The sequence below is a fragment of the Dromiciops gliroides genome, chromosome 4, assembly GCF_019393635.1.
Source record: "Dromiciops gliroides isolate mDroGli1 chromosome 4, mDroGli1.pri, whole genome shotgun sequence".
Lineage (NCBI taxonomy): Eukaryota > Metazoa > Chordata > Mammalia > Microbiotheria > Microbiotheriidae > Dromiciops > Dromiciops gliroides.
This window is the reverse complement of record NC_057864.1, coordinates 349,893,287-349,919,389: the sequence shown is the minus strand read 5'-3', so window position 1 is coordinate 349,919,389 and position 26,103 is coordinate 349,893,287. Positions and strand designations below refer to the sequence as shown.

Genomic DNA, 26,103 nt, shown 5'->3' with positions numbered 1-26,103 from the left:
GAACACTGAGAAGTTAAGTAACATGCAGACATGCAACCACTTTGAGTTACTAGAGAGATCAAACTCAGATCTTCCTGGCTTGGAGGCTAATTCTCTGTCCACTCCACCTCATTATCACTCATGCAATTTTATAATCATACTTCCTAGGCCTCAAAAAAAACAAGTCAAGGTTAGGGAAATGATTCATTCACAAGTAGTGTCTGTTTAAATTACTTTGTTTGTGAAACTAAGGGTTTTGGAAAAGAATAAAACCTCCCAGTTTTTGTTTTATTTTAATGCATGGAGGAATTCCTTTAACATGTTTTTCTTTAAGGATGGACTCATCTTCCCCCCTCCTCAAACCAAACCAAGCCACACTACAGTCTCTAAAAAGTCAGCATTGCATATTCTAAAAAGTGCTGGCAGAGGAGGCAGAAGCAGCCTGGTCTAATGGAAATAACTTCTATACTATAGAATCAGAGGACGGAAGTTTAAATACCAGCTCTGTTACATCTATGTGACCCTAAGCATATATGGCACCTCTTTGGCCTTTATTTTTCCTATCTGAAAAAAAGGGGGGGAGGGGGAAGGAAGTTGTCACTTGGATCAGATCCCTTGTCACTTTCAGTTTTAAATTCTCTGATCCGTAGGCTTGCACATAATGGGTCCCAAAGGAATGACAAGGAAGAAGACATCTCAGCTCAGATTACGGATCATTGGCAGTGCAGCACTCGTGAGGTATCTGTCATTAGGGGACGCTCCCGCTCCTGCAGCCCCCCCGGCCAGCGTGCAGCATTCCCAGGGTTTCGGGGCAGGGTAAACCCCTCGGTTCGGCTGCCCAGACCAAGTGCCGCCGGAATGGAAGCATAGGAATGGGCTGGAAAAGATGCAAAGGAGGGGGCGTGCCCGAGACTGACATCCAGGCAGAGGTCCAATATGCTAATGAACTAAATCAATTCACCCCCAACTCCCGGAGAACATGGGGGCGGGAGAAGACGTAGTGACGGCATCAGGACAGAGACAAAACGTGGCTACTGCGCACGCAAAAACACTGGGTACTTCATCATTCTCGCCTCAGCGCCCAGTCCTGCCCTACCCTCTAGGATCTGATAGAACAGACAGACGGAAGCTACTCTCCTACGCGACGTGGACACTCTCGCTCTTCCTCCAAGCTTTCCCACGTAGACAGTGACGCTACTCGACACCTCCAACTCTTCCACGAGTTCCCACCCTGCAACTTGCCAGTATCCAAGATGGCCACGGAGAGGATGGCCCTGTCAGAAGCCTATCACAGGCCAGGAGCTGACCTTTGCCCCGCCCCACTCCTCCCTCTCCGGCGCCAGTGGCGGATCGCTTCCGCGCGTGCGCAAAGGAGACGGGGTGGGGGGGTGGGGGGGGTGCGATACCGACCCATGGTATTGCGAGTTCCGCCTCCGTAGCCGCTCCAGCCTCTGCTTCTTCCTTTTGCCACCCTTAGAGCTGGGTCCCCATCGTTACCTGCACGAGGGGACAGGGAGGCAGGACCGGCAGCGGCGCGCTCCCAGAGCGCTCGTCCCGGCTGTTCCCTTCCCTCGGGCAGGTGGCTGGGGTCGGCGGGAGAAGCGAGGGGGAGGCCCTGAGCAGCGCCATGTCGGCGGGCGGCCCGTGCTCAGCGGGGCCCGGAGGGGTCTCCGGGGGTGCCTCTTGCGCCTCAGGGGTGCCCCCCGGGGGGGTGTCGATGTTCCGATGGCTGGAGGTGCTGGAGAAAGAGTTTGACAAGGCCTTCGTGGACGTGGACCTGCTCCTGGGCGAGATCGACCCGGACCAGGCGGACATCACTTACGAGGGACGCCAGAAGATGACCAGCCTGAGTTCCTGCTTCGCGCAGCTCTGCCACAAAGCACAGACCGTGTCCCAGATTAACCACAAGCTCGAGGTGAGCCTGGGGTGGAGGGAGGGTAGAGCAGCGGGTTACGGGGTCGCTGCCCGGGGCCCTTCGATCAGTCCCGGTGGCTCCCAGGTGAGGAGGCGACAACCATGCTCACCTGGAGCCCTTGGGGCTTCACCGGGTCGTGAGGGAGAGTGGGGGAGGAGGGGAGTCTAAGGAAGAAGCCTGAGGGCATCCACCAAGCGCTCCCTGCTCCTTGTAACCATAACCACAGGTTACCCTCTTCCCACCGTAAAAAGGAAGACCCAGCTCATATTCTGGGCCCAGGGACCTAGCCCCAGGGTAATGTCTTAGTCTTGTTCCCTCCCCCCCACCCCAACATTTGAGGTTCTTCTCTCACATTAATGGATAGATAGCAGGTTTGCTTACTGTTGTAGATAGACACTGTTGATTATTTTTAGTGCTGGTAATACACCTTAGCCTTTTCTTCAGTACCTGAGCTGTTCAGTAGAATTCGATCAGATCTGTTGAGACAAATTAGTTTGGAAAGGGAATCGCTTGCCTTAATTAAAGATAGTAGAGTGGTTCTCTTTATAGATAGGTTTAGTTCTTAAGTTACTTCAGTTGTTTGAAACGGCTTTCAGCCCTAGGTTTAATTTATGAACCATTCATTACATACATTTTCCTATCCCCCTTAGTGCTTTCCTTCTAAGATTATCATGAATTCATCCTGTAGGCAGCGTGTCCCCAAAAAATCTCAGTGCAGTTAAAAGCTTTAGTAGCTTTTTAAAGTCTTAGTGCAGTTTTAAGTTACCAAACCTTTAGTAGCTTAAAACTACGTTAATTTGGGACACCCTATATAGCTCATATGTATATAACTATTTAGATGTTATCTCCCTCGTTAAATTTCTTGAGCTCCTTGAGAATAGGGACCTTTTTTTTTTTTTTTTTGCCATTTCCTGTATTTCCAACGTTTAACACGGTGCCTGGCACATAGCAGGTGTTTCATAAATGGTTTGTCAACTTATTTACTTGACATGCCCTAAAAAAAGCTGGAGTAAAGAATACTGATGTCTTGATCTTCTTGTGACTGTTTATAGGTGCAAAAATATTAACATAACATCACAGGTACAAAATAATTCAAATTAGAACATTGTCACAATACTACAAAGTTAACAGAGAAAATGTTTCATAAAGTAACATTTCCCACTTTAGGTTTTATAAGCAAAGAGTTAGGCAGATTCTTTTAAAGTAGAAAAATGGGGGCAAACGTTGAAATTAGGACAAAGATTAGATGGGAAAAACTGGTAATAGTTTTCACTTCTACCGTAATAATGTTACAGGTAAATGTGATTATGATACATTTTTATTAAGAAATTATTACTATTGATCCAGACATTTGGGTTCTTATTTGTCACATAATTTGGATGACTTCTTACCAAAGGGTCAAGGTTTTATGTCTTAGTAATTGGTAAATCTTGAAAGAAAAATCGTGTTGTTATTTGTTGCATACTAATATTTTCATCTTGGAGGTTTTTCCTGAATTTTCATTGACAGCTTATCCCTTCCCCCAAAACTGGTAGGAAACTGGTGGTGAAAATGCCTCTTAAATTCTTGGTGTTTTATTGATGGGTTCTTCTGCAATTCAACAAATGTTTTGTGAGTTTCTCTTTTTGGCATTTGTGTTTGTGTGTGTCTGATAGTATTTTGTGGGTGGTGTTTCTGATTTCGCATTATAACAGAAAGGAAATCTAACTTGAATTGGAACTTAAAGATCTCTGAATTTTTTACTCAAATATAGGGCTATATTGAGAATAAGCATCTTTTTATATTAGAACAGATTTTAATTTCTTTTAAAATCTTTGATAACCAAACACTTTAACTGTGATAACTTAAATGTCAAATTAAGCTAATTTTGTAGAAGAGATCATTTTGTGAGTGGGAGGTAGTTTTCAATTACCTTCATCTTTATTCTTTCCAAATGAATGTTAAAAGTAGTCATAAATTATTCAAAGTTGTTCTCTTTTCTCAAATTACATATAACTTCCAAGTTCTGTTGTAGGAGACTGTATTTTTTAATGTAAAAATAAAATTACAACACTTTTAGCTTGAATCTTTTTTCAGATTTGTTTTACTACTACAAATGTTGACAGTCCTTATTTTAGATGAAGTCTATAGTCAATGGAAGAAAAATAGGCTTTAGTCTTTAGGTTGGCTATATTTGGGGAAAGTTGTATTTGATTTATTCCAACATTTCTGAAATATTATCAAATCTTACAAGTTTAGCAAATTCTGCAGTTTTCATTTAATAGGAACTCTTAGCATGCAGAAAAAAGAGTAACTATCAGCAAGAATTTTTCAGAGTTTACCACAAGGTCGCTATTGTATTTCTAGTCTTCTGAATTCTTGGAAAATATTAGCTTCATATTTTGATGCATACTTTCGTTCCTCATAAGACATGGTTTTTAAGCGCATTACCTTTCTATTGGGTTCTTCTGGATATTCTCCAGTTTATCAATGTTTTTTTAAAAAATGATGTACCCAAGAATGAATGCAGTATTCCAGATATGGTCTGATCGCTGCTGATTACGGTGGGACTTATATTAATGTTTGATTACCTCCCTTGTTCAGGACACTATATATTTTATTAATGTAGCTTAAGATTTACATGGTTTTGTTTGTTGGAGAATGGGGGCTCATATAGGAATTCTAATCAACTAAAACCCATAGGTCTTTTCCACTTGAATTGCTCTTGAACCTAGTAAATCTCTCTCCTGGGGGTGGGGGAGCACAGGGAGGTAGGGAGGGAACCTAAGTGTAGTACTTTAAAACTTTAGGAAGTCGAGGGAGATGGATAATTTTTTAATAAGTTTGTCATTATTAAAAACATCATTGTAGATCAAGGTTTTCAGGATATTGTCTTAGTCTGATTAACATAGTAGAAATTAAAACTTACTATTAAAAGATAGACTATAACTGTTATTTTACAATTCTTTTCAGAGACATGGTATGAAATTCCTTGGGGAATTTTCTTATCATTAGTCAGTAACTACAGGGTGGGCCAAAAGTCACAAAGGGGTTTCAATATTTAATAACTCCTTTATTTTTTGTTTTTATTTTATAATACCATAGCATCATATACAGTATACACTACATGTGAAAAATCAAATGGTGGAAAATAAAGAAAATATAATTTTCAAAAAGTTATTACAACATCATGACTTTTGACCCACCCTATATTAAGTGCCTACTAAGTTCCAGTTACTCTGCTAAGCACTGAAAATTCAAAAAAGGCAAAAGACAGAACCTGCCTTCAAAGAGCTCATAATCAAAAGGGAAAGGCAATATACAGATAATCTTGTATAAACAAACTATATACCCAATATGAAGGAAAGAATTAGAATTAAGAGGGATTGAGAAAAGCCTCTGGGAGAAGGTGGGATTTTAATTGGAACTATAAGAAAAACTAGGAGGTGTGGAGATAGGGAGATAGAGCATTTCAGGCTAGAAAAAAAAGAGTGTGGGGCTAAATTATGAAGGGCTTTCAATGCCAAGCAGAGGGTCCTGGGAGTGATAGGGAGCCACTAGAGTTTATTGAGTTTTAGGATGACTTGGTCAGATGTGCATTTTAGCAAGATCACTTCAGTGGCAGAATTTAGGATGCACTGAGCTGGGATAAGACTAGTGGCAGACATACCAACCAGTCAGCTACAGCAAGTGGTAGGGTAAGGTGATGAGTACCTGTACCAGAGAGGTAGCAGTATCAAAGCAAGCAAGAGATAGGAATATATATTAAAATTAATAGGCCTTAGCAGCAGTTTGGAAATAGGAGGTGAGAAATAGTGAGTAGAGGATGACACTTAGATTGTGAGCATGGGTAGTAGGGTAAATGGTGGTGCCCTCAGTAGTAACAGGGAAATTTGGAAGGGTGACATTTTAGGGAGAAAGATAATGAGTTCAGTTTTGGACATGTTGAGTTTGATTTTTATGGAATATCCAGTTCAGGGTGTCTGAAAGGTAGTTAGAGGTGAGAGACTGCAGGTTAGCAAAGACATTTGGCCTGCATAAGTGGATTTAAGAATCATGAGCATTGTTGCTGTTATTGAGTCATCTCAGTCATATCAGACTATTTGTGACCCCATTGGGGGTTTTCTTGGCAAATATACTGGAGTGGCTTGCCATTTCCTTCTCCAATGCATATTACAAATGAGGAAACTGAGGTAAGCAGAGTTAAGTGATTTGCCCAGGGTCACACAGCTAGTAAGTGTTTCAGGTAGGATTTGAACTCAGATCTCTGACTCTAGCCCTGGCACTCTATCCACTGCTACACCTAGAATGGGAGGACCCAGGAAAGAACCCTTTGGGACACCTATGGTTAGTGATTATAACCTAGATGAGGATACAGCAAGAGAGACTGAGGAGAAATCAGAAAGATAAGTAGAAAGAGACCCAGAGATTGTTGTCCTAAAAACCTAGAAAGAGAAGAGCATCAAGGAGAAGAGGATAGTGTCAAAGGCTTCAGAGAGGTCAGGAAGAGAGAGGTTTGAAGAAAAACCATTAATATCTAACAACTGCCTAATTGTTTTGTTATTAATAATGTATCAGAAATTATTTGTTTTCCAAAGGTTTCAGTAGAATTAAAAGGACTAAATTTATTTAATCTTTGCCTCAGTTTCCTTATCTATAAAAATGAGAAAGTAGACCTAGATCCTTGAGATTCTTCCACTTGTGACTTTGAGAAGTCCTGTGGCATAGTGGATAGAGTATTGGGCTCCTTCAATTTCTTCATCAGCAAAATGGGAATAAATAATAGCACATACCTCACAAGGTTGTTGGAAGGTTCAATGCAGATAAGTAGCACTACAATGTAAAAGCATTTGCAAACCTTAAAGCCCAATATTAATATTTTACATTATTTATGTGTAGGGTTTGTGTTTTATATTAACATTTTATTTTATATTCTATTTAAAATATTAAGTATATTGATCTCACTTTATAATGGATTTCAGGGTAAAAATAATTTGGGACCAAGTCACCATCATGCTATTGTTCTTTTATGTTTATTTTTCTGTGGATTTCTGCACTTTTATAATTGAATTAAAATATCAAGAAATAAGCACATCTACTATAAGCTCACTGAAAGCATCTTTGGGACAGCTCCCATAGCAAATAGAATGATACCAGTGACATAAACTTATTACTATTCCCACATGGTTTTTATTTCTTTCATATATAATTTGTTGATTTTGAATATTTAATATAGAGATTAATTTTAAATCATTGTTGATAAATTTTTATGGATCAGTGTTATTTGTGAGCTGCAGTTCTGTCTGTAAAGATGTTCTGGGTTCCAATAAAGTTTATTTTTTGAACTCCAAGGTGTATTTGGGGGGTTGTATTATATGATAACTAGTAATTTGTTAATTTCTAAGGATAGTAGTAAACTTAGGGTAGATAATTCTAGGTTCCTGATAATATCCAGAGATGCTACATATTTGCAACTTGCAATGATTTGTTTCATCTTCTGACACTTCATTCTGTAATCTGTATTAATCAATAGAAGTGGGCTCTTTAAAGATAACCCTTCTGAAATTTCTAGTGGCAATAAAGAATTGTTATCATCAACTCTTTTGTTTCTTTTAGCAAATGTGTATAACTCAACCATTTATGTCAACATATTGTTGGTTGTGTTCATATTGATATTTTGCTTATTGAGAACCTTTTAATTCTTTGTGGATAAAGTGCCAGGCCAAGTCAGAAAGATTCATCTTCCCAAGTTCAAATTTTGCCTCAGACTCTTACTAGCTATGTGATCCTGGGCAAGTCATTTAACCCCATTTGCCTCAATTTTTCATTTGGAAAATGAGCTGAAGAAAGAAATGGTATATCATACCAGTATCTTTGCCAAGAAAACTCCAAATGGGGTCATGGATAGTCTGAAAACCAGAGTTGGGTACAACTGAAAGCCAACTGAACAACAGCAACAAAATAGAATCCTGTTGTTAGGCTTTACTATTGTTTGGTGAAGTGGGATCTCTTTGTTCCAAAGTATTTCTGTAGATTTTTAATCTGTTTTCATGTGGCTGAGAATATCATTATTGTTCGTTTTTTGATGAGGAAGTCTTAATCTTCCTTTAGCTATATTGGAGTGATAAACACTGTTTTGTTAATATGGTATGGATTTTTGTGTGGATACCTTCTTGGTCTGTTCTAGCCCATTTTACAAAATCAAAAGGAAGTTAAGACCAGTATTGCTTAGGTGTTAATCTTGTACTTCTCTTATCCAGTCAGTCTTTTTAACATACTCATTCTCACATAGATTTTTTTGAGTGATACAAATTGTGAATACTTTGTATGAAATACATAACTATGTAATTAATCTGTTTTTGGAGATGTCATGGTATTCTCATGCTTTGGTAACAAATTTGTAGTGCCTTAAGAAAGATGGAATAGGCTTGCTTAAGAAAATAAGCTTTGCTAGTAATTCATGCAGGATTGCATGAATTTGAATCAATAATTATATCTCTTATCAAGACAGGCTGCTTTACAGTCTTTCTGAGGAGATAGAATTTGTTACTTCCCTCAGTATAACTTTTGTCGCGCATTATATTAATAGTATACAAGTTTTCTTTGTATTGGACTTCAAGTCATATACACCCAGGCTTCTTAAACTTTTTCCACTTGCAACCCCTTTTTGCTGGAGAAATTTTTACGTGACCCTGGCAATATAGGTATATAAAATACGTATACATAACCTTTTGCTGTTGCCAGATTTTTTGCGACCCCGCCACATTCAGTTATATGACCCCATATGGGGTCATGACCCATTGTTTCAAAAGCTTGGATATACACCATAAATTTTCCATATCTTCCTTTTGAATTTTCCTCTAATTTTTATGCTTCTTAAGCATCCATCTTAATAGTCTTTGATTCATGTTATTTATTTTGTACTTGGAGGTGCTTTGACTACTTGTATTGCCTTAACCTTTTGGCTTTCTCTTTAAAATTTTTAAAAATAAATTTATATTGATAACTTTTGTTTTTATATTTACCTACATTTTTCATTGTATCTCTCCAATAGGGCCATTCCTTATGTCAAAGAAAAAAAAATAGTTCCTCTATCTCTGCAGAGAAGGGAAGTGGGTGACCTTCAGCTGATTAAGGGCATTAAGAATTCATGATAGGGGGCAGCTAGGTGGCACAGTGGATAACGCACCGGCCCTGGATTCAGGAGTACCTGAGTTCAAATCCAGCCTCAGACACTTTACACTTACTAGCTGTGTGACCCTGGGCAAGTCACTTAACCCCCATGGCCCTGCCAAAAAAAAAAACAAAACAAGAATTCGTGATATATTTTTATGTTCTGGATTCCATTCCACTATATTTTTTGACTTTTAATCAAATGATATGGTGTCTTTTCTGGGCACAACAGGTAGACATTATTATTCAATAGTTGCCTCAAAAGCACATTTGGTATTATACATTTCACTGATGGTGATGGACTTAGGATACAGAATGAGACTCTTTTTTTTGCTTTTTTATGCATATTTGTTACAAATATTTCCTCCTCCCCCCAAAGTGGAGAAGAGAAAAAATAGATTTTTGTTGATTGAAAAAAATTAATGTCATAAGCATATTAAACATTATCGAGTCAGCCAGCCCCCCCCCACACCTTTTTTTTAAATAAATGAGAGTTTTGTGTATAAAGTACAGGGTTTTCTATCTTGAAACTAGAGTATAATTCAGTTCAACATTTATTCAGTACACATTGTGTTCATGGTACAGTACTAAGTGCTACAGAATATGCAAAGATGCCTTTAAAATTTTATAATGGGATTTGAAATTTTATGGAAAGACCTATATTATTCTACTTCTACATTTTGTAGCTTATAAGAAGTTAGTTTTATTTCATCCAGTGTGGATTACATGTTTAGAGGTTTGGAAGAACTTTTTTCCTTCTTGGCCCCACACATACTTTATATCTAGGTTTTTCTATACATGAAACACTTATAATTTTGATAGCCTTCAATTTACTCATGAGTAATATTAGTTTGGTTTATAGCAAAATTCTCATCTAATTAAATCATTGCTCTCCTGTGGTCTTTCTTACTAGATCAGTTAACTGTGTTTTATTCATGCATAAAGAGTTACCAGTAAGTTAAATTATACTCTTCAAATCTACAAATTCAGTTAACACTTTGGGCAAGTTTGCCAGCCTCTTGTGTAATTATGAAATATATTCACACAATTTTAAAACAGCCCTTAGTTTTGACACTTTTAATAAGGGGAAAACTAGGAACCCCTAAGATAGAGAATATTTTTAAGAAGTAAGCACAACCCCAGAATGTGTTTGAATTCATTTCACTTCCATATCTTAATTTTATGTTTAAAGAGTAGACTCCCTTCAGGAACTATAGTATGATAAGGGCAGAGAAACCAAAGGCTGTAAAAGTAGAGCAGCAACTAGTAAGAAATCAAAGTGAAAGGACTTGTGAAGAAATAAGGAAATGAAAGCTTTACTGTAGTAAAATGTAGGTTTGCACTTCTGAAAATGTAGTAGAGAAAAGTAATCTTAGGAAGATATTGTTAGCACTTTTTAAGGATACGTTTTATATTACCTACTGCTGACTTTTTACTAGTTTATATGTGTTTTTTGCTGAGCAGGTTGTATTCCTAGGTGGTGTAGTTAATGAGTGTTGGACCTGGAGTCAGGAGCTGAGTTAAAATGTTCCCTCAGGCAGTTACTTAGTTTTGTGACCTTGGACAAGTCACTTAACCTGTCTCAGTTTCCCCATCTGTAGAATGTGTGTGTGTGTGTGTGTGTGTGTGTGTGTGTGTGTGTGTGTGTGTGTGTGTGTGATAATAATAGCACCTATCTCCCAGGGTTTTGTGAAGATAGTGTGAGATAACCTTGAAGTGTTACATAAATACCTGCTTTTATCACTAGGATATCTTGAAAGAGTACTTGGGTACTAAGAGACTGTAATTCTATCATCCAGTTTATTAGAAAGTCTCACTTGTTTGTTTTTGGTGGGGCAATAGGGGTTAAATGACTTGCCAAGGGTCACACAGCTAGTAAATGTCAAGTGTCTTGAGGTCTGATTTGAACTCAGGTCCTCCTGAATCCAGGGCTGGTGCTTTATCCACTGTGCCACCTAGCTGCCCTACTCACTTGTTTTTTTAAAATAAAATCTTGATGATTAAAGAATGGAGTTATTCAATTTTTGCTTTTTATGGATCTTTTTCTTCTCTCTTTCTGTTTAAATGACATTTCCTTGCTTTTTTTCCTTTTCTTTTACCTTCTGAAGGTATGAATATTCAAATCAGTCTACTTTCTACTCTGGTTTGGATTTTTTTTAATTGCTCTGGTTTTCAGTTAGCCATGCCTTCCTTGTCCAAGTAAGCATAGATTATTGAGATATGACTTTAATAATGTTATTTAACCTGTATTATTTGACCAGTGTTTTGATCTTAGTAACAGGTGTTTTCAAATTAGGTAGTCTATAAACTGCAGTTTTAGGTTATTTATATTTACCCTCCAGATTACACAAATAGTACAAAATTTTATTGTCTGGCGAATTGACTTCCAGGAATGTAGAACTTTTGTTTGCCATAAGTGTTTGACAAAGGAGGGCTTTCGTAGTCAGTGTTTAAATAAAGTATCTTCAAATTTCTGAATATTTCCTGTGGGTAATATTTTTCTTATGTGTCTTATAATTTTAATTGATTTCTTCCTTGCTCATTGACTAAAATGGTTACTTGAATCTTTTAGAGCTATCCAGCACCTGTTCTGTTTTGTGGGAATGTAACTACATATTTTTTAAAGGCAGATAGGAGGTGAAATGAATAGAGTGCCAGGCTTGAAGTCAGGAAGATTAATCGTCCTGAGTTCAAATCCAGCCTCAGACACTTACTAGATGTGTGATCCTGGCCAAGTCATTTAACCCTGTTTGCTCGTTTCCTCATCTGTAAAACGAGCTGGAGAAGAAAATGGCAAACTACTCTAGTATCTGTGTCAAGAAAACACTAAATTCACATGATTAAAAAAGACTGAACAAAAGGTGGCACAGTGGATAGAGACTCATTTTCCTAAATCCAAATAACCTGGTTTGCCTCCGTTTCCTCATGTGTTTAATGGTGATGTCTTGACTTAAAGCAGAGTTGCACAAAGTCATCAGCCTCACTGTCTCATCCAAAGTCCAGGATGCATTGGATAACCTCAGGGTCTTTGATACCAGCCCAAGCTCTAAGTGCTTCACAGTGGCTTCAGCCACCTTTATGGACATTGGAACAAGTAGTTCTCATCCACCAATTTCCTCTGGGGGAAATCTTCAAATATTTGGAGGAGACATTCCCTTAACAATGGGTTTGGGACCTGTTATTTACCCTTAACCTGATTTAGCCCATCTGCAGAGACAGTTTTACTGGGGTGTGGCCATTGTGCATGCCATAGCTTCTTAGAGCCATAGGGAGAGTCGAATGCAAGGTAGACACCAAAGGTAGATGAACAGTCCTGAAAAGTTCCACCAGAGGTGCTAATCCTTCCTGAACATCCCATATACACCATGATGGTGGTGGCGGTGGCGATGACCATCATCACCATCACCATCACCACACCCAATGCTTATTCCCTTTAGCTTTTCTTTGGCCATTTCAAACTGTATTATCCCAGAGACATCTCAAACTCAAAATGTCTAAACCTATTATTTTCCTCTGGAAACCTTCCCTTCTTCCACATTTCCCTTTTTCCGTTAAAGATAGCACTATCCTTCCATGTTTGTAATCCCTCTTTTCCTTCAAGTTTCAGTTCAGTCATCTCCTTTTATGTGAAGCCTTTTGGGATTTCCCTTCTCTACAACTGCTATTGCCTTCCCTAAACATAACTATTTGATATTTATTTATATTTCATAGCATCATAGATCTACAGCTGAAAGGAACCTCTGGGGCTTTTGAATCCAACTTCCTTGTTTTACAGATGAGAAAAGTGAGGCACACAGAGATTAAATGACTTGGGTAATAAAGCTAGTAAGTGTTTGAGGCAGAATTCAAAGTCCAACACTATCTGTTCTGTACTCCTTTCCCTCCCCTCCAGCACTCTATTTATGATGCCATGCTCCTTCTCTAATTTATTCTCATTATTAAGAAGGGCCAGGGGCAGCTAGGTGGCACAGTGGATAAAGCACCAGCCCTGGATTCAGGAAGACCTGAGTTCAAATCCAGCCTCAGACACTTGAGACTTACTAGCTGTGTGACCCTGGGGGCAAGTCACTTAACCCTCATTGCCCCGCCAAAAAAAAAAGGGGGGGGCCCTCCCTTCTGCATGGCAATCCTTTTATGTAATTAACTCACTCTCCTATTCAGTACAGCCAGCCATTCTCTACCTCACTGTCATTTCTACTCAGAGGTTCTATTCTAGGCCCAGGGAAGGAACCCTTGTGTTAGAACTGAGGAAAGAAAGAGAAATTCATCAAAGAATTTCCCCCAGTCTAGGCACAACGAAAAATCCTTTCCCCAGCTCCCACTGTCCAGTGCCAGAAAGGCCAGAGCACTAAAGCCAAGGTCAAGATCAAGGACAAGGGTTGAGGGCCCACCCCCAAGCTCTTGCTCCCTTCTCCTCAGGGGTAGGTTGAAAGCTTAAAGAAGGGCCCATTTACCATCCTTTGCTTTTCAGAATCCAGCAGAACCTCTACTCTTGGTCTTCCTCCTTCCAGGGGCCATGCCCCTCAGTAAGAAGTACCAAACCAGCCTAGATGGCTTTGTACAAATGGCAGCTGACCCATTTCTGGGACAGGAACAAGTTCTGCCGTCTTAGGAAGTTTTGATGACGTGAATGTTTGGGGAGAGCAGGATGGAAATTGTGGTCATGTGATGCTGAGTCGATGGTCCTGATCCTCGCCATGATGGACTCTGTATACCTGAAACCAGACCTTTCAGTATCTCTTCTGAAAAAACTGCTGAAAAAGATCAGAACATTTCCCCCTGGGTATGATCAGGTCTGATATGGAGAGTTACCTCTTCTGCTTCTGCTCGGCCTCCAAGTACCTGGGCTTCTACTTAGGTTTCCTAGCCCAGGTACTGTCAGAGCCCTGGCATCTCTCCACCAGCCACATCCCTAGTTCCAAATCTACATGTTGGACAGAGAGAAGCATCCTAACCACTTGGCAGTCCTTACGGATATCACTGCTCTCTTAGAGATTTCTACTCCTAAACCAGAGATCTGGAGAAGGTGACCAGCTGCCCTTCCCTTCACCCCAGTACCCAGTGGCAGGTAGTGGGGAGGGACCTGTGGTTGCCTCCCAGGGATAGGTGAGTGGCCTGAGCCTTGGAGAGCAAGACCGTTCCATCCACCTGGGCAGACAGTCACATGATGGTAGAGGCACAGGAAATGAGAGTGGTGGAGTTGGAAACAGAACTTCTGGTCAACAGACCAAGGTTCAGGAGCCAGGTAAAACTCCCAGGAATAAGAAGGCAGATCCATCCTGAGCCAGAGGAGCAGCTTACTGACTTCTAGGCTCAAGCCTCCCTCAGCAGCTCCCTAGGACCTGAAGGCCAAATGGCCTGGAGCCAAGATTAAGGTAAAAGCAGAATTTTTCAGGCTTGTGTTACCTTCCCCCAGCAGCACAGGGAGAGCCCAAGGAGGGGTCTTAGAGGCCAGGCTGTGCCACTCACAGGAACATGAAGGACCAGAGGACCAAGGCCTAGGCTTAGGTAGAGTCCCTAGGCTCTTGTTCCCTTTCTCCATGGACAGGTTAGGAGATTAGGAAGGGGCCTAAGTGAAAGGCTCTGGTTTCCTTAGTTGCCTGAATTCTAGGGGGCCAGGGCACAGGACCCAGGACTAGGTAGAACTGCTAGGTTCTTACTCCCCTCCCCCAGGTGACTCAGGACCAAATGTCAATGTCTGAGCCAAGATCAAGGTCAACTTCAAGGCCTAGGGTGACTCTCCAGGCTACTCCTTTCCCCTAGAGGCATGTCTAAAGGCCTGCCCACAGTCACTAAAAATGCTGAGGGACAAGGGTAGGGCTCTTTAGTATTATTCCTCGTTTCCCTCAGTAGAATATAACTTCCTCAATAGTTGGGACATTCTCATTTTTTTTTATTCATCCAGAATTTGCTGTCACAGAGTACATACATGCTGATTAATTGATTATGAATTATTTAAAAATATTGTTGGTTAATACTGTTATGGAGGGGCAGCTAGGTGACGCAGTGGATAGAGCACCAGAGTGCTCTATCTAGCTGTGTGACCCAGGGCAAGTCACTTAACCCCAATTGCCTCACTAAAAAAACAAACAAACAAACAACCACAAAAAAATACTGTTATGGAAATGTGTTTTACATGATTGCACATATATAACCTGTATCAAATTCCTTACCATCTTAGGGAGAAAGGAAGTTGAAATAGGGAAGGAGAGAATTTAGAACTTGTTTTAAATGAATGTTAAAAATTATCTTTACATATAATTGGGAAAAATATTATTAAAATAATATTGTTGGTTATAGCTCCTTTGCCACCAAAGAATATCAGTTAGTGGTTGATAGTATTGTCTATAAATGACTTGAAAGAATATTTTTGAACTGAGGTAATGTCGTATCTTCTCCCAATAGCTTCTCATTTATCTTCTATTGTCTTAAGTGTATCTTTGAAACAGAGATGGCATCCTTGTACTTGCCTTGGAAGAGTGACTCATTCCATTTTATTCTGTACTGGTATAATGTAGTTTGGGTGGTACATAAATGATTGTAGTGTCTCAATGAAGAATATCATTCAGGCCCTCAGAAGTTCACTTTACTAGAATGGTGAATATCTTCTTGTTATCTTTTAAAGGCACAGTTGGTGGATCTGAAATCCGAACTGACAGAGACCCAGGCTGAAAAAGTAGTATTAGAAAAAGAAGTTCATGATCAGCTTTTACAACTGCACTCTGTTCAGCTTCAGCTGCATGCCAAAACTGGCCAAAGTGTTGACTCCGGTACCATTAAAGCAAAACTGGTAAGTAGTTGAAAAAAGAGCTATTTGTTTTGGATTGAGGTAGAGGGCCATTTTTTATGAAAGCTACATGGAGTTTTAAGTCAACACAACAGGCTTATTCTTCTAAGTTTTATTATATTGATTTTTACTCAAATTTTAGTCCATGCTTTGCAGAATTTGATAAGCATAAAAAGTTTGATATACATTTTTGAAATAGAAGAAAAAAAGACTGACAGCCTCTGTTTTTTGAACCATTAAGTCCCTATGTCTTAGTAGTGAGTTTATTCCAACCTCTTCTCACTTACTTCTTGTTTTCCCCTCTTATTAAGAATTTATCTTTTGAATTGGTAGAATTATAGAATTTTAGAAATAAGGGACCTTCAGGGGCAGCTAGGTGGTGCAGTGGATAGATTACCAGCCCTGGAATCAGGAGTACCTGAGTTCAAATCCGGCCTCAGACACTTAACACTTACTAGCTGTGTGACCCTGGGCAAGTCACTTAACCCCAATTGCCTCACTTAAAAAAAAAGGAATAGAAATAAGGGACCTTCAAGTAACTCTTAGCTATTTTACAGTGTTTTAGTAACAATAATTCTTTGAATTAAGAAGCACAAGTATTATTATCCACATTTTATAGACGAGGAAACTGAAGCCAGAAAAAAATAACTAAAATGTATATAGCATTTTAAAGCTTACAAAGCACTTTGTGTGTGTGTGTGTGTGTGTGTGTGTGTGTGTGTGTGTGTGTGTGTGTATTACAGACACTTGCCCACAGTCACTTAGCTAGTAAAGAGTCAGAAGAAGTACTTGAACCGAGATCTCAGATCTTCTGGCTGTCCACAGTCACAGTTAGCAGTAGTTAAACTGCAATTTAGATCTTTTGTCAGGTTCTTTTTCCCACTGTACCAAACTGAAGTATAAAGCCCTCTTCACTAGTGTCTCAGGATTGCTGGCCACTAAAATCACTATAGCTGAGAACATTATGGCATTTACTGTTTTTTTCCCCAAATGCCACAGAATGTATGATGAATGAATGAAAGAAGTAAATGAAATATTTAGGCTACCTGTAGATTAATCATGCCAGAGATACAGCTGAAATAATTATTGAAGCTCTTTTCTCCCTCTCGAATATGAACTAATTAGTACTTCTTTTAAAGCATATGATTTTTAATTTTTTGTTAACACATAGGAACTTTTACTTCTGTTTATTTTTCTATTACAAGATAGCTAAACAAATTAATATATAGAATTCTTTCTAACAGTATTATGATGACATTTTGATGTAGTAATTTGTTTTATCTTAACATTTCAAAGTACTTCAAGCATTAACTAATTTTTGCAATAGATTTTTGAATATAAAATAATTCCTTAAAACAAGTAATTTTTAAAACATTTACTACAGGTCAAATTGTATTACAACTAGAAACAGAATTTTAGAGCTAGGCTGGACCATAGAGATCATCTTACCTATCCTCTTTATTTTACAAGTGTTGAGCATGAAATCCTGATAGGTCAGGGGACTTGCTGGTAGTTAGCCAAATAGTGTTAGAGCTGATGACTGAAAAAGTGTAAGTTGAATGTTCTTTGCTTTTTCTATAGTACTACACTGCCTATATGGAGAAAATCTAGCATATTCGTTGTATTAGAATTTATTTGTCATAGGCAGAGTGTAGTGGAAAGAAGTCCGGGTGTGTGCAAAGGTAGTCGACTAGGCAAAGGGTCAACTCCTACCTCTGCCACTTAATAGCTCTCTGACCTGGGTGAATTGCTTCACCTTGATTTCCTCATCTTTAAAATGTTAGGGTTGGATTATATAGTTTTCATTCTGACATTCTTTGAGCCTAAAGAATTTGCCTAAGGTAATTTCCTTGTATAATGAGGTTAGGAAAGCCAGTTTTGCAGCCTCTCTGACTCAGTGAAAGTTAGGAAGAACCAGCAGTAAAATGCTCTTTACATGACAGAGATTCAATGAATACTGTTCAGAATAAGCAGGCCCAGGACAGGAAACATTTGAAAATTATAGTTTTGATTATTTACCTTGTTAGCCATGCCTGAGTTAGACAGCTTCTCCGTAGATTGTATATTATGCTAATAAAGTTTCTTTTACTTTGTCCTGGTGTTATTTGGTTGGGGGGAGTTTAAGAAGGGAAGTTCAGAAACAGCCATTGTAACTGGATTATAGTTCTGTTTGTAGAAGGATTTGCTTTACAATCATGATTTTTACCACTAAATTCATCTGTTTTTTCACTTGTGTTTCTAACTAAAAAACTTTCTTCTTATATCTTAAGTCTGTCCCCTCTGTGGAAGAACTGGTAAGTATGACATTTCCCCATCTCATTTACTAGTATGCGTTCTGTAGTGTGTGTGTATTTATACTAAATTAATGCACTTTATGTTTTAAAATTTACTGATGGTTATGTGTACTGTACTTCCTGCTGGCTGTTTTCTGGCCATAAGTACCCTCACTATTTGTGATGTAGTCACTGAAGGCTACCTGAAGGTTGCTTTTCCTCTGAAAGAGCTACCTATTTTCCCATCTTGTGGGACATACTTTGTCAGGTCTTAGAGGGAGACAAAGAAGAGTAAGACCAGGCTTTTACCCCTCGTGGAGATTTGTTTGGTAGGGGTAGGGAAGACTTGGACACATTATTTAATGCAATTAAAAAATGTGATGAGTGCTTCAGAAAGATAGAAACAAAGTTCTCTTTGAGATCCTAATTGAGAAATTACTTAAAACAGGCCATTTTAGCCAACTTTATTTCCTTTAGTATAACATTATTGAAATTTCTATAAGTGTAATTTTGACCCCAAGAATATGCATGACTTTGCTTATGTCACTGCATGTAAGTTGTAGCAACTTTTCAGAAGTCTTTAAAATGATTATTTAATTTTTTAGAAAACTTATTTGAAATTTTCTTTTGAAAGTAATAAGATATAAATTGTTAATACTGTTGTGTTCTAAGTCTTGTTTCTCTCATATCCCCGTTATCTGGCTGGATCTGTAGCTTCCCTAAAATGTTCATTGTTTTTTAAAAGAATTATACTACATCTAATTATAATTTACATATAGACAACATATTTTATTACCTAATAATAGGATAATTTGGGTTGTATGACCTGTTCCTTATTAAAAAATGTTACTTTTAAATTCTCTTTCTTACTTCCATGGGTTGATTTGTAGCATGACATTCTTTAAAATAAATTTTTATTAATGGCTTTCTTTGCTTTTATATTGCCTAAATTTCCCTATGTCACTTCTTCCTTCTGCCTTCTCTCCTCTGCCAGAGAGCCATCCCCTGTAATAATTTTTTTTAAGAAAAGGAGAAAAAAGAAAAAATCATCAGAACTGATCGATACTTTAAAATTTTTGACAATATATGCAATGTTTTACACTCATGGTTCTCCTTCCCTGTTAAACCTCTGCAAACAAGCAGGGGAATTTACATGGTATAAAGTTTTTGTTTTTGTGTTTTCAGATTTGTTAGCTTACTACATTCAGTACAACACTTACATAATATACTCTGTTAGATGCTGGAGATACACAGATGATATAGTCTCTCTCTCTCTCCTTGGAATCTCAAAATCAGAAAACATCATTATGGACAAGTTTCATTAAAAAATTTTTCTAGCTTTTCAAAAATTTTAGGTTTTCTCTTTAAAAATGGTTTTGGGGTTGCATTAGGTTTCACTCTAGGTAAAAATACCTGGAGAAACTTACAGTTTGAGAGGAGTGGTTGAGGGAGGTGGGAATAGATAGGTACAAGAAAAAAAGTTGTCAGTGGCTATTGAGTAGGCTATGGGGACCAAGGGTAGTTCACTTTCAAGGCAAGGAGTGAAGAAAAACATTAAGAATCTTTGTCAGGAATTAGTGAGAGAGGTACTAAATCACATGTAGGTGTTCCTAAATCTTGCCATATATTCTTTTCTTCTTTTTCAAAATAGTATTTAGAATTGTCACTTTATTTTTTAATAGTATTTTTATTTTATTTTTTTTTCCAATTACATGTACATGTTGGGGTTTTGTTTTTTTTTTTTTTGAGTGAGGCAGTTGTGGTTAAGTGACTTGCCCAGGGTCACACAGCTAGTAATATTAAGTGTCTGAGATCAAATTTGAACTCAGGTCCTCCTGACTCCAGGGCTGGTGCTCTATCCACTGCGCCACCTAGCTGCCCTTCCAATTAATGTAAACATAGTTTTCAACATTCATTTTTTTAAGATTTTAATTTTAAAATTTTTCTCCCACCATCCTTTCCCCCGCCCCTCCCGAATTACAATCATGTTAAACATATTTCCACATTAGTCAGGTTGTGAGAGAAAAATCAGAACAAAAGGGGGAAAAAAACCACAAGAAAAAGAAACAACAAAAAACAAAAATGAAAATAGTATGCTTCAGTCTGCATTCAGACTCCATAGTTCTTTTTCTGGATGTGGAGAGCATTTTCCATCATGAGTCTTTTGGCATTGTCTTGGGTCATTGTATTGTTGAGAAGAGCTAAGTCTATCACAGTTGATCTTCACACAATGTTGTTGATACTGTGTGCAGTGTTCTCTTGGTTCTGCTCATTTCACTCAGTATCAATTCATGTAAGTCTTTCCAGATTTTTCTGAAATCTGCCTGCTAATCATTTCTTATAGAACAATAGTAGAATTGTCACTTCAAACAATTTGTGTAGTTTTGGTTTTTTTCATTGTGTGTGTAGGGGGCAGAGATTTGAAATGATTTGTCTCCTGCATACACACTTGAAGCCTGACTCTTTGCATCTAGTCTAGTGACTGGCTTGTCTGGTAGCAGTTTACTCAGGTTGCAAGATATAGGTTATCTGAAAATTGCTTAGGTAATACCCCATGCTGGGGCAGCTGTAATCCTTTTTTTTTTTTTTTTTTTTTGCGTGAAATCTTAGGAAATTGCATGAAGCAGTTGAATGACTTTTCTAGGGTGACTTAACTAGTAAATTTAACATGGAATATGGAACTGCAAGCTATGATAGGTACTACATAATACTCAAGGAAAATTAAGTAGTTTTCTGAGCACTGAATTTATAAACATATAGAACATATAAACACATAGAAAATTCTACTAAGACCTGAGATAATATAGAAGCAAGACCAGGCATAGGAATAAAATTCATGTTTAAATTCTATTGAACTTTTAAAAACACTCTTTGGACATATCTTACCTTAAGGAAACTTTTTTCTTAATGTAAATTCTAGAAATAGATGGAATATAATATAGCCCACCTGGACAGAAAGAGGGAGTAGTAGTTGAGGAAAGGAAATAGGGAAACATATTACTAGTCTGACATAGAGATATAATTTAATGTTGATGGGCGAATTCAGTTATCTCGACATTTGTTGGATCTGTCTTCCCAAGAGCAGAGAAGCTGATTTCTTGATTTGACTTAATGATGTTATCCTTCAAGTGATGGAAATTGCATTCTGTTTCTAATTCACATCAATGAAGAGAAATTGATTTTCTTAGGATGGTAATGATGGAAAACCTGGAGCAAAGTGACCTTTCTGTCTTAGGGTTGATGAAAGGAAAGGAAAACTGGGAATAGTCTGTCACGTGCTTTAGAGCTTAGGAGAGCTCAGAAAGTTTAGAAAACTGGTAGGTAGAATCCCATGGAGTAATTCTTTAGGGAAAGTTAGCCCAGAAGGGATATGAGGCTCTTTAAGAATAAAATACAGGGGGCAGCTAGGTGGCGCAGTGGATAGAGCACCGGCCCTGGATTCAGGAGGACCTGAGTTCAAATCCGGCCTCAGACACTTAACAATTACTAGCTGTGTGACCCTAGGCAAGTCACTTAACCCCAATTGCCTCACCAAAAAAAAAAAAAAAAAAAAAAAAGAATAAAATACAGAAGATAAGAAGAGATACCAGTCCAATAAGGGGAAAAAAAAGCAAGTCGTTTAAAGAAAGTAATATAGAAGCATGGGAAACCTACCAACCAATGAGTATTTTTTAAAGACTTGTATAAAAGTTGGACGCAAGGGGGCAGCGAGGTGGCACAGTGGATAAAGCACTGGCCCTAGATTCAGGAGGCCCTGAGTTCAAACACAGCCTCAGACATTTGACACTTACTAGCTGTGTGACCCTGGGCAAGTCACTTAATGCTCATTGACCTGCCCCCCCCCAAAAAAAAAGCAAAAAAAAAAATATATATATATATATATAATTAGAAATGCTAACAATAGCAATAAGAGAAGAAAAAATTGAAGAAATCAGAATAAATAATGAAGTAGTAAAAGATGGAAACAAGGACATGTTACAGATGATGTCTTTTTTTTAAAATGTTAAAATCCTATAAAGTGTACTAAAAGCCCCAAATGGATTGAGATCAGTGAGAAAAATTATAGCAAACAACAAGGATCATACCAGAATGGACCTCTGGGATCATCTAGTCTAGACCAATTGTTTTACAGGTGAGGAACAGGGGCCCTAGGAATTTAAAAGACTTAACCAAGATCATGACTAGTGGGTATCAGCGACTAGTTTTGAACTGATATACTTAGGCTTCAAAACCTGTACTCTTTCTACTATGTCACAAAAGGTTTATTTTACTTGAAAAAAAGATCTGAGAACATATAGGATTGCTGCTAAGGATGAATGGAACAATGATAAATGCCTATAGAGAGAAGGCTGAGTTGCTCAACTGTTATTTTGCTTTTGTCTTTTTGGTTGAGGAGAATGATCTTTGGACTGAAAAGGAAAGGAGAAAAATGGCCAATATGGACTTAATAGAAAAGAGTAGTGGTATACTAAGACAGTACTTAGCTACCCTTGATGAATTCAAGTCAGCGAGCACAAGTGAGCTACATCCCAGGGTATTTAAAAATTTGGCCAGTATGAGAATGATAAAGATATAACAGAACTGGAGACAAGCAAATGTGCTGCCCCCCCCCCCTTTTTTTTTCCTTTTAATGGAAGAGAGTCTGCAAACCATAGGCTAATGAACTTGACTTTACTTCCTGGTAACAATCTAGAAAAATGGTGTGAGAAGGAAGGGTGTGAATCAGGCTGGCTATGAAGGAGTTTTTTTGAGCAGTTCAGCAGAACTAACCAGCACATCAGTTAAATCTAACAGTATATGCAACGTAGAATACACTAATAAAGGAGTGGTTCATACTAGAAGATGATGATAACAAAGAGCCAGCATGGCTTCATCGAGAGTAAATCATGCCCCACTAACCCTGTCTCCTTTTTTGACAGAGTTTCTGTGCTGCTGATTAGGGAAATATTATAATATAGGCTACTTAAATTTTAGTAGACTGTTTAATAGTCTTTGATCCTACTCTTACAGACAAGATGGAGAGATGTGGGCTAGATAATAGTACAGTTTGCTGGATTTGGAACTAGTTGAATCGCCAGACTCAAAGAGTAATAACTAACATTGTTCAATGTCATCTTGAAAGGGGATAATATAATGGAGTGTCCCAGGAATCTTATGCTTGATCTTGTGCTGCTTGCCATTTTTATCAGTGAGTTAGATAAAAGTATAAAAACTATGCAGATGACACAAATCTGGGAGGGATAACTCATGAGATCAAAGATTCTGGATTCAAAGATACCTTGAATGGCTAGAATGTAAGAATGAATTAACTAGGGGCAGCTAGGTGGCGCAGTGGATAGAGCACGGGCCCTGGAGTCAGGAGTACCTGAGTTCAAATCCGGCCTCAGACACTTAACACTTACTAGCTGTGTGACCCTGGGCAAGTCACTTAACCCCAATTGCCTCACTTAAAATAAAAAAAAGAATGAATTAACTAAGAGAAATATAATAGAAGTAAATAAGTCTTGGGTTAAAAAAATCAATTGCATATGTACAAGATTAAGGCAACACAGATTTTCTCTGAAAAAAGCTAGAGCTTTTAGTGAACTACAGGTTCAACCTGAATCAATCCGCAATGTCCAGAAAAAAAGTTGGTCTTCTTCCTTTCCCAAGCTTAGCCCATTCACCTTTGCCATTGATCCTATCCCCTTCCCATTTTTTCTGAGGTCTTACTTCTTCAGTCATCCTCTCAGTTGATATATTGCCATTTACTCCCTTTCTACTGACTCTTTCACAGCCTACGAACATTCTTATGGATCAGGGTGGGGAGGGAGGGGGGTTGGAAAGAGAGATGGAAAGAAATTTTTTCTCTTGACCTTTCTCCCTGATTCAAAATATTGTCCTTCCTCTCTTTTCTATACTGCTAGACTCCCTGAAGGAATAATCTATACTTAGTGGTTTCACTTCCTTACTACCCACTCTTCAATCTGTTGTAATTTGTCTAGACTCTCTTAAGCTTGTCTCCCATTACCACTTGCCTGTTGGAGACTTCAAAGTTGGTGTTCCATAATATCAAACTATGTCTCCCCCCCAAAAAAAATCCTTTCCCCAAAACATGCTCCTATTAATGACAACGCCATGCTTTTTTTTAGTCTCCTAAATTCCCAATATTGACATTATCCTGGACTCCTTTCCCTCACCTCACATATTCATTTAGTTGCCAGATTTTCTCATTTTAACTCCAAGTTAACTCCAAGTAGGCCAACAGGCCTACTTTTGCTTCATAGTCGTCTGATTGATCTCCTTCCTCATCCTCTCTAATCCTTTCTCCACACCATTGTCAAAGTGATTTTTTTTCATGAGCATAGGCCTGACTATTCAGTATAGTCCAGTGGCCACCTGTTACTTCTAAGGTCAAATGAGAAAACCTGTTCTGCACTTAGAGCCTTTTGCAGTTTGTCCATAACCTGCCTTTCTAGGCTTTTCCTATATTTCTTCTCCTTCCTGCACTCTTGACTGATCTGTCTCCTGTGCTTGCCATTCTAATGAACCTCCTATCTCCAAAGTCATTAATGACCTGTTATTACCAGAACCAGTGGCCATATTTTCTCAGTCTTCATGTTTCTTGACTTGTGTATTATTTGACACAATCTCTCCCCCTTTTCTAACTATTTATATATTGTGAGATTTAAAATTGGATACTAGAGCATTAACCTCCCCTTTTAACTGTTTCCCTTATTTATCTCCCAGACTGGTAAATGGAAGAAGCTTCTGATCTCTAGTTAGAGCTTTTATTGTTTGGAAATTATAAGGTGATGTTGATTAGAGGGATAGGAAAGTAGAGATACAAAACAAATAGTCTTAAGTCTAAGCTTAGTCTATATTCCATATAAAAATCACCAAAAACCCAAGGCCACCTTTGAGGGGGAGAGCCGTGTCAAGCATGTGCTGCTACGGCCAGCTGGGCCAAGTCCAACCTCCGTCAGCCTCTGTGTGTGCAGCGCAGCCAGTGGACAAGGAGAGCCGAAAAAAAGATCTCACTTCCGTTCTCTCCTTACCTTTTAAGCTCGTACCCTGGAAGTGGAGTGCTTAGCAGCCGGACTGGCGTGCATATGCACGGCCGTCGGTCTCCTCCCCGAAAGGGTGGTCCTTCAAAAACTGGCGTACTTTTTACCAGAATATCCTGTCTTCCCTTAACTTTTTTACTTAAACCATCATGATTTTCTAACTCACTTTTTTTTTGGCGGAGCAATGAGGGTTAAGTGATTTGCCCGAGGTCACACAGTAAATGTCAAGTGTCTGGGGCTGGATTTGAACTCAGGTCCTCTTGAATCCAGGGCCAGTGCTTTATTCACTACAAACCATCATGATTTTCATACCTATCCTGACTACTCTCCCTGCTACTTTCAACTGGCTCTTTGTCTTTCTGTCCCTTAAATATGAATTTCTTCCAAGGTTCTATCCTTGGTCCCTTTTTTCTCATATACTCTGCCTCTTAGTGAGCTTATCTATGCCACTTATTACTTTGATTTATTACTTCTGTGGAGATGATTCTTTGCTTTATAATGAGCAGGTGGTTCCCCAGAATCCATATCAGGATAGGAGGCTTTAGGAGATACCTTGACTCCTCATTCAGACTCTCTGGAGTTATAGGTGAGGGTCCAGAAAAGGATGATCACGGAGTTTGAGGAAGATCATAGAAATCTAGCTTTCGTTGGAAGGGATATTAAGATTTGAGATAAGAAAAAAACAAAACCCCTGTTACAAACAAGTATAGTCAAGCAAAATATTTGGTTTTTGCATTTTCCATGTCCAAAAGGAAACACACATGACTCATTTTGCACTCTGAATCTTTCACCTCTCTCTCAAGAGGTGGGTAACAGGTTTCATTATTAGTCCTCTCACATTGTGGTTGGTCATTATGCTGATCAGAGTTCCTAAGTCTTTCACAATTGTCTGTCATTATAATCTTGTTATCATCATATAAATTGTTCTCCTGGTTCTGTTCATATCACTGT

General features: G+C 38.5%; 1 protein-coding gene across 2 annotated transcripts in view; it reads left to right on the top strand.

Moving 5' to 3' along the window:
• The first annotated feature begins 1,375 nt into the window (after positions 1-1,375).
• GOPC (golgi associated PDZ and coiled-coil motif containing) overlaps positions 1,376-26,103 on the top strand; it is a 43,823-nt gene continuing 19,095 nt past the window's right edge. The window contains exons 1-3 of one of the 2 annotated variants that reach the window (XM_044002599.1): positions 1,376-1,894; positions 15,672-15,836; positions 18,104-18,127. In XM_044002599.1, the coding sequence (XP_043858534.1) occupies positions 1,607-1,894; positions 15,672-15,836; positions 18,104-18,127 (477 nt within the window). In that variant the 5' untranslated portion in view covers positions 1,376-1,606. The remainder of the gene's footprint in view (positions 1,895-15,671; positions 15,837-18,103; positions 18,128-26,103) is intronic. The other variant, XM_044002600.1, reaches the window with a different exon arrangement.